Here is a 9,357-nt window from a genome sequence, read left to right on the forward strand (position 1 = left end):
GTAACACAGATAACACGGTCAAGAATGGAGTAGGAAACAATCTTCCACTAAATTCTAGCAAAGTGAGAAGGGAGCAGAGAGACTAGCAACCTCAGCAAACCAGGTATTTCGACATTGCAAAGACAGAATAAGCTAATGAGCCTTCTCCCCCACCTCCATTCTGCACCCTGGAGTACAAAAAAACCTTAGGCCAAGGTTTGAAAACATCACTAATCAATCCCAATACCAGTCTGAGATACTGTCAGGAGACCTGGTAGTTAGAAAAGCAGCCCACAGTATTTTCTGCAATGCAGTCTCCTTTAAGCCATCTCAACAATACCATTCAGTTTTGAAAATGGTGGCCAGTTTCTCTACAGCAACTGTTTTTAATTAAAGACAACACACCTTGTAACTTCAAAGTCTCTGGAACAATGCTAGTGTAGATACAACTGTAGATAGTCTAGATAGGCTACAACCTAGACCCCTGAAACCAGTGTAGATAGGATGTATGCAGCTTTCCTTATGGCATAAACTGAAATCGGTGGACCCATCCCACTGTGCTAGCGTTGCCTTACATCAGTTGGTATCTAAGGGAGTGAATTTTGAGTGCTCGAAGAAGAAAAGATCTGGCCTCAAATTTTTTTTTTTTTTGTAATAGGTGAAAGGAACAGATGGTGTCAGGGAGAAGAAGTTCTCATAGATGGGACAGTATCATGAAGATCCGACAGATCATCTGCACTGTCATCTCAGTCCATGTTTTCAGGAGACAATATCGGAGTGTTTCAGCCTCCTTTAAGACACTCAGACAGAGGACATGCCATTCTGGTACTTGGGTGTTTTTTTCTTAGGGCTGATTTTTTCCAGTAGTGATAATTGTGTGACATAGTTAATAGGACTGTTTTCTCTGGATACAGTCCGTTTTCTGTACGTGAAGTTCAAGTACTCTTGATATTGCCACTTACACAGCCGTTTCTTCAGTTCAGCTTGAACCTGCAGAAAGGGAATTAAAGGAAACAGAGCTCAGGAATTAAAACATGAAAATGATGCGGTTTCTCCTACACTATTTCTTAGATGTACAGGCAAAGATTTTTTTAAAAATAGCAAAAATTTAGGCTACTAAGGCTTGTATCTTACTCCACCTTAAGATGTTATGCCTCTGCTGCCATTTGCCTGAGATGTACATGGCTTGTCTTATGAGTGTGACCCTACACTAAGGAGACACATAGTAGTCCCGTTCTTTCAGTAGGCAGCCTTATGTACTTTCATCATGTTGGGATACAGCTCAGTCAGCAGGGAGATGTCTACCTGAACAAGGGGATTTAACTGACAGGGAGCAAAGCCCAACCTTTTGGAAAATGGCTGATGGCACTCAAAGGCCTCATCTATCTTCTGCCCCATGGCCTAGTGGTTAGGAAACTTGCTTGGGAATTGAGGAGTGTTGATTCTGAACCGCACTGAATCAGAGGAGGGATTGAAATCGCATCACCTACTTCACAAGAAAGTGCGCTACCCACCATTTTCTGGATGAGACAAGGCTAAGAGCATCTTCATAAAATGAGAGAATCCTAGAACATCAAGGTTGGAAGAGACCTCAGGAGGTCACATCTAGTCCAACCCCTGGCCCAAAACAGGACCATACCCAGCTAGATCATCCCAGCCAAGGCTTTGTCTAGCTGGGTCTTAAAAACCTCCAAGGATGGAGACTCCACCACCTCTCTGGGTACCCTGTTAGTGTTTTACTACCCTCCTGGTCAAAGACTTTCATAACCTAAACTTCCCTTGCTGCAACTTGAGATTGTTGCTCCTTGTTCTGCGGTCTGCCACCACTGAGAACAGTCCAGCTCCAGCCTCTTCGGAACCACCTTAGATAGTTGAAGGCTGCTATTAAATCCCCCCTCAATCTTTTCTTCTCCAGACTAAATACACCCAGTTCCCTCAGCTGCTCCTTATAAGTTATGGGCACCAGGCTTCTAGCCATTTTTCCTGCCCTCCCCTGGACTCTCTCCAATTTGTACACATCCTTTCTATAGTGGGGAGTCCAAAACACCTCCTAGGCAACACTCCTACCAATACAGCCCAGGATGCCATTAGCCTTCTTCACAACAAGGGCACACTGCTGGCTCATATTCAGCTCATTGTCCACTGTCACCCCTAGGTCCTTTTCTGCAGAGCTGCTGCCCAGCCAGTCAGCCCCCAGCCTGCACCGGTGGATGGGGTTGTTCTGTCCTAAGTGCAGACTTTTCACTTGTGCTTATTGAACCTCATGAGATTTCTTTTAGTCCAATTCTTCAATATATCTAGGTCTCTCTGTATCCCAGCCCTATCCCCCAGAAAATCTACTACGCCCCCCCCCCCCCCCCAGCTTGGTACCGATGCATGGGATTGTTCTGTCCTAAGCATAGGACTTTGCACTTGTCCTTGTTGAACCTCATGAGATTTCTTTTAGTCCAGTTCTTCAATATGTCTAGGTTTCTCTGTATCCCAGCCCTACCCTCCGAGGATATCTACTACTCCCCACTGCATCTGCAAGCTTTCTGAGGCTGCAAGCCATCCCATTTTCCAGGTCAGTGATGAACAAAACTGGCCCCAGAAAGAACTCCTGGGTCACTCCAATTGATATAGGCTGGCAATTAGCCATTGAGCCCTTGATTATTACCCTTTGAAACCAATGGTCCAGACTGCTTTTCCATAGCTTGCTTGTCAGAAGGTTGTGGGAGACCATATCAAAAACCTTGCTAAAATCACGGTCTATCACATATAGCACTCCCCCTGCAGCCACAGAGCCAGTCACCCCATCATAGAAGGCAATCAGGTTGATCAGGCATGACTTGCCCCTGGTGAATGTATGCTGACTTCCTGATCACCTCCTCTGCCAAGTGCTTAGAAATGGATTACCTGAGGACCTGCTCCTTGATTTTTCCAGGGACTGAGGTGAACCCGACCAGTCTGTAATTCTCTGGCTCCTCCTCCACCCCTTTTTTAAAGATGGGCACTATATTTGCTCTTTTCCAATTGTCTGGGACCTCTTCTGATTGACACAAGTTTTCAGAGATAATGGCCAGAGGGTCTGCAATCACATCAGCCAACTACCTCAGCACCCTTGGGTGCATCGCATCCCACCCCATGAACTTGTCCATAGCCAGCTTTTCTAATAATCCCTAACCTGTTCTTTCACCACTGTTGGCTGCTCACCCCCTGCCCAGACTGTGTTGAGTAGTGCAGCAGTCTGGGAGGTGGCCTTGCCTATTAAGATGGAGGTGAAAAAGGCATTGAGCACTTCAGCCTTTTCTGCATCCTCTGTCACTAGGGTGCCTCCCCCATTCAGTAAGGGACCCGCACGTTCCCTGATGCTCCTCTTGCTACTGACATACTTGTCAGAACCGTTGTTACCCTTCGTGTCCTTTACTGGCTGCATCTCCAATTGCACGCTGGCCTTCCTGATTTCATCTCTGCATGCCTGAACAATACTTTTATACTTCTCCCTAGTCATTTATCTAAGTTTCCACTTCTTGTAAGCTTCCTTTTTGTGTTTTAGCTCACTGAAGAGTTCCCTGCTAAGCCACGTTGGTCTTCTGCTATACTTGCTAGTCTTCCTGCACAGTGGGATGATTTGTTCCTGCACCCTCAGTACAGTTTCTTTAAAATACAACCAGTTCTCCTGGACTCCTATCCCACAGACTGACCGCCCAGAAGATTTTGCCTAACAGTTCCCAGATCAAATCCAAGTCTGCTCTTCTCAAGTCCAGGGTCCTTACTCTGCTGCTTTCCTTCCTACCTTTCCTCAGGATCCTGAACTCAATCATTTTGTGGCCATTGCTGCTCTTTTTCTTCCTCCTCCCTCTTACACAATCTACTTCTGGTACTATGGTTGAAGTGTTTTTGTTTAGGGTTCCAGCTGCAAATGGTAGAAGGGGTTCAAATTCTCTTTGGTTGAATTAGGCCTACAAACCAGATCTCCCACTTTTTGCACTGTCAGGCAAAAGGCGAGGAGGATGGCTCTTACTGTGGCCACAACTTCTCTTTAGGAATTGTGGAATGATACTGAGTTTGTTCTTCCTTATTTAGCAACTCATTTCAATCAAGTGTATCTGAAGTTATGCTATGTTCACATTGTCACCATGCTTCTGAAAACTGCTCCATGCCCGCCACCCCTACGCTCCCATGCAACTTGGGAACTCTCCCAAACACCAGGCTCAAACTCTTAAGAGACAAAGCGCTCAAGAGGCACCGAGTGGCCACCTCTGAAGTGTCCTCATTGCCTCAGTTCCAGGTTTGAAGATATGCGGCTGAGGTGGGTAGGCGGGTGAGCGAGAGTGGCATTCATGGCCTCAGTGTAGACACAGCCATGGACACCATAGTGGTCATCTTGGCTTACTTACGGATTACTGCACATGCTCAGATCTAACTGCCTAACAACTTCTCAGGCCAAAATGGAAACTCACAAGGGGCCTAAGGGCAGTTTTACATGTGGTTTGGTATGCAGCACTGGGTGCTTTAATTAGCAAGCCACGCTAAATAAAGCACCTGCACATCACGTGCATTGGCATCTCTGTGCTGAAAAAATGGCAGTCGGGCACTTTGAACTAAGGCTTATTGAATGTGTTTTATTTCAAAGCACCCCACCGCCATTTTTTCAGGGAAGGCAATACATGTGATGCAGGAGACTGCTGGAGCACCTCAATTTCTGTGCTCCGGTAGACTCAATTAATCGAGCAAGATTTCCAGCGTGTTGGAGCAGGCGCTGCACACATCTATATGAGCCCTAAATGTGTATTCAATTATGTAGCTGCTGAGTAGTGTGGAATGGGATATCATTTAGTGACTTGGGTGCCTAAAGGCTGTGTAAGTGTCTCTTAGACATCTCCAGGGCAGAATGGGAGCTGAACCTAAATTTGCCTATGGCTCCAATTTTGATATTTAATATTAGTTCTGGGTTCATTCAAGTAAATTCTGGCAAAATGAATGGCAGGTTTCTTAAACTGTGTGCACAGCTCAAGAAAACCACCAAGACCTCTGAGCTTTATCCTTTGGAGTTCCTTCTCTTTTTAAACAAATAGCATTTCGCAATGTCACCTGGAGATTTTATACAAGAGTCTTAGTAATGTTAAAAGTACATGAAAGGAAACATAGCAGTGAATGAGAGAATTTCCAGGTTGCCTTGGAGAAATAAGAGCTAAACAATGGTAAAATGTGTATGCAGAGGGTACCTGTTAGACCCCTCATGATAGGAGAGTATATGGACAAACTACTTCAAGGCCTTCTGTAGCAGACAAAAATGATATGGACTCAAAAGAGGTAGAGAAGCACACGAGGGAAAATGGATGAGGCTTTTTCATGCTTCCAAGAGAAGATCAAAGTGCAATGAAATGGGATTTGGCATAACTGGTATACAACTGAATCTTATGCGTTTCAAAGGACTCCTGTGATGCAAGGTCTTGCTACTTACCTCTCCATTTAAGAAGCAATATAAAAGGGCAACAACAAAGCCCTAGGAAAACAAAATAACAAGTCAATAATGTCATATTGAACATGGTGACTTTCAGCACCTCTGGCTTTGGAGCACAGAACAACATGAGCATGGAAGGCCTGCAGCGAAGCCAGTTTGACTGTCCATAGGAGAAGTACCAGATGTCTATCTTATGCTTCCCCTTTGCACGGTACAAGTTTTGGTAAGTGCTCCCATACAGCATCTTCCCCTTCGCACAGTATAAGTTTTGGTAAGTGCTCCCGTACAATATCTTCCTCTTTGCATGGTATAAGTCTTGGTAAGTGCCCACATACAGCATCTCTCTAGGATTTGGACCAGCTGAGGTTGGAAAAGTCTTAAGTATCGCTAAGTGACTTAGGAGGCAACTTTCCATAACCTTATGACCCATGCCAGGAATTTTGATTGCCTGAAAGCTGTGCAAATCTGTAAAACATCATCATCAGCCTAATCACTTAACAGAAATCTAGCTACAATCCAACAACCTGCAAAGGCTTTGTCAGCCCATCTCTATTTTGATCCTTCTTAATGGGAAAAAACCCCCCAAAATAAAACAATAGACAACCAATGCAGAACATGCATCTGATAAAATGTGTTCCCAGCAATATACTCACTATCTGGACAGTACATGTCTAGCACCAGTTTAATCATAGAATCAGAGAGAAATAGGACTGGAAGAGACCTCAGAAAGTCATTCAGTCCTGCTTAAGGCAGGATCTCTGTTTAAAGCAATTTGTCTAACCTGTACTTAAAAACTTTCACTGAAAGAAATGCTGCAGCCTCTCCAGGTAATCTGCTCCAATATTTAACTATCCTCACATGCACCCAAAATCTCTGTTGTTACAATGTCAACCCATTACTACTATTTCTATTCCCTATGAACACGGAACAGTTGATAACCATCCCCTTCATTGAAAGACTTACCAAATTCCTAGATTCCTCTCTTTTAAATAGTGTCACTTCTTCCAACCTTTCCTTGTATGGCCTGTTTTCTAGACCTCTTTACAATTTATCTACATCTTCCTTGAAATACAGTGCTTACAACTGGCCCCAGAGCTGGCAGAAAAGCCTCAGGAGTGCTGAACAGAGTCAAAGAATAGGTTTCCATCACTGTATATGACACTCCTGTTAATTAATTCCAATGCACCATTCTCTGGGCACAGCATTACATGGCTGAGTCTTGTTCAGCTTGTTATCTACGGTGTCCCGCCCACATTATTTTCTACAGTACTGCAGCATAGACTGTCATTCCCCATTTTGTACTTGTGCATTTGATATGTCCCTAAATGTGGGACTTTGCTCTTGTTCTTACTGAATCTCATCCAATTCATTTCAGACCATTTTCCTACATGTCCCAACGTCACCTTGAATCCTAACCCCATTCTTTAAGGGGCCTGCTACCACACCCACCATGGCATCCTCTACAAATTCCCCAAGTGCACCCTCAACTCTATCCTCCACAAGATTACTGAAGATGTTGAACAGTACTCAACCCAAGACCGGCTCCTGGGGAACCCCACGGGATACCTCCTTCTCCTTTGAGATTCAGCTTCCAGATTTAAAGATAATTTCCATCATGAGATCATGAGAGTCAGACAGTCTCCAAGCAATAAAAACAGCAAGCTCAACTTCTCAAGGAGAAGCTGGACCTATTTAGCAAGAAGAGAGGATGGAGCAAGCAGTCCTGTCCAAAGTTGCTTCTTGAGCATTTAGAAATAGCTGCTTGTCTAACCACAAGCATGACATATAAACACTGACAATAATAGGTGGATGCACTATTAGTAAAGGATAACGGCTGGTATTATTCCACCATATCTTTTAGGTATTTCTCCTAAACGTCTATTATTACTGTTGTCTGGAAGGAGTTTCATGCGGCTCTCTAATCCATTTGCTTATCTTCTTATGACACCAAATAAGATGCTCAGTCATGCTAGGGAGGGCTGATAAAAGTGGCAAATATTATTAATACTTCCTTTGTCATACCTGAAAGGAGCCCAAGCCTAGCTCCATATAAAGTCTAGCTTCCAATCCAGTGCTTTCTGGGAAAAAAGCAAATACGATATAGTGTACTCCAAAGAGTGGGATCAGAAGTAGCGTGGATTTAGCTAGTCTCCTAGAAAACAAAAAGCATCACACAGAGAACACACTTTTACAATACTGCACGTGCAAATGTGTGTCAATAAAACGCATGAACCGGACAGAATTAGACCGGAGCTATCCTTTCTCTTGCAAGTCAGGATCTGTCAGAAGGACACGATGAACTATCTTTAGTCACGACTGGGACATTCACTCTCTCTGATTTTACCATCTTTTTTCTCTCTCCTGCAACAGCTGGTGTGGGTGCCAAGTCAGTGCTACTTATAAGGCTGGTCTTCTGGTATAGCCATCTATCCATTACAAAACGGATGTAGATCACTAACTCATTCCATAGAGAACATCAAACATGCATTTGGTATCATTTGGGCTGTCAGCCAAGAGCCAAGTTGCTGTAGCTCTATCAAGCCATTGAGCCACTAGCTGCCCTGGGACATATCCTTCACAGGTGTCAGAGTCTCTCCGGATGGGCCTGTTAGGTTTGCAAAGGAAATGAAATCAGAACGGGAGGAGTTGTGTGTCTGGAAAGAATATAATTTTGAGCTCATTAAACTCCAGCGAACTAGGCAAGAAGTGGCTAGCTTAGGTGACTTAGAATGAACCTGTAAAGAAGTATTATCCCGTTTATAGTTTTTTACCAGATGGACTTTCACTTGAACTTGATTGGTGACCTAGCACCAAAAGGACTTTGTATTGGAGTCTTAGGTTTCACCCAAAAAACAAGAGCATCGTTTACCCATGCATACCTTGGAAATGAGAAGGGGACTATACTTTGGATTTCCTTTCTGGCCACCGCTCCCCCGCTAGTGAAAAGGAGCCCATGTTGCGCCTCTCAGTAAGCTGCACTTTAAAACAAATCCCAAGAGAGAGAATAGAAGGAAATAGCATTACTTACACAAAGTGGCTGGAGTGGCTGCCTCCAACCTCAGGCGTTTTTAATTTCTGTACTAGAATCCTGATCACATTTACAAATATAATGAAGTTAACCTGAAAAGACAAGATGAAACTACTCAACTTCCTAGCATTCGGGCCTGGGTTTCAAATGGTGTCACATCACACAGATCTAGCGAAGACCAAGGAGGTATAACAACTGCCACTGAGAACCTGCCACTCAATTCATGTGAACTCAAGCCAATGATAGGCACGACATTTTCCAAGTCGAATTAAATTCAGCAGACAAATCCTTTTTTTCAAGGCAACGATATAAAACATGGCTTGAGAACCTGGATGCAAAACACATTTACTCTAGGGTAATGTATATCCGTTTTGCACAGTGACATAAATTACTCCATTTTGCACAGTGGCATAAAATCCAGAGTGAAGAAATAGCCAGTTATTCCAGTAAGTGCTATTACAGCATACAGACACCGGAGGGGCAGGGGAGCAGAAAATCACCAATCAAGAATTTCTACCTCAAGATAAATCTGAGTGCGCAACACACAACTGACACTGGGGTGGTTCACACCTGTTTTTTTTTCCGGATAATTTTTGCATCCACTGTTTTTGGGTTTTTTTCTTGCATTGGTATAAAGCACATTTTTGGTGATGCTGAGCTTCTACAGTAACTTTGTTTGGAGCTTAGTTACTCAAAGCCAAAATCAAGCCAGTTGGATCTAGATACCCAATTATGGTTTTAGGCACTAATAGTTGGGTGCTGCAATTGAAAATACTGGCCAATTCCACACTGTTCTGCCAAACCATATTCTGAAACATGATTTCAAGTCAGTAGGAGCTAGATCTTTAAATGTATTTTAGGAGCATAAAGATTCAAGGAGGTCCTTTCTCAAATTTTCCAACCT

The 9,357-nt window shown here is 43.7% G+C and overlaps 1 protein-coding gene across 1 annotated transcript in view; it reads right to left on the reverse strand.

Annotated features, from left to right (window-relative positions):
• Nucleotides 1-462: 462 nt before the first annotated feature.
• The window catches only part of LOC109314012 (vasoactive intestinal polypeptide receptor 1-like), a 34,301-nt gene continuing 25,406 nt past the window's right edge, over nt 463-9,357 (reverse strand). The window contains exons 10-13 of the mRNA XM_019541320.1: nt 8,454-8,545; nt 7,448-7,577; nt 5,426-5,467; nt 463-969 (exon numbers count right to left, since the gene is read on the reverse strand). Of these exons, the coding sequence (XP_019396865.1) occupies nt 781-969; nt 5,426-5,467; nt 7,448-7,577; nt 8,454-8,545 (453 nt within the window). The 3' untranslated portion in view covers nt 463-780. The remainder of the gene's footprint in view (nt 970-5,425; nt 5,468-7,447; nt 7,578-8,453; nt 8,546-9,357) is intronic.

Source organism: Crocodylus porosus, unplaced genomic scaffold (genome assembly GCF_001723895.1).
Source record: "Crocodylus porosus isolate Cpor-Errol unplaced genomic scaffold, CroPor_comp1, whole genome shotgun sequence".
Lineage (NCBI taxonomy): Eukaryota > Metazoa > Chordata > Crocodylia > Crocodylidae > Crocodylus > Crocodylus porosus.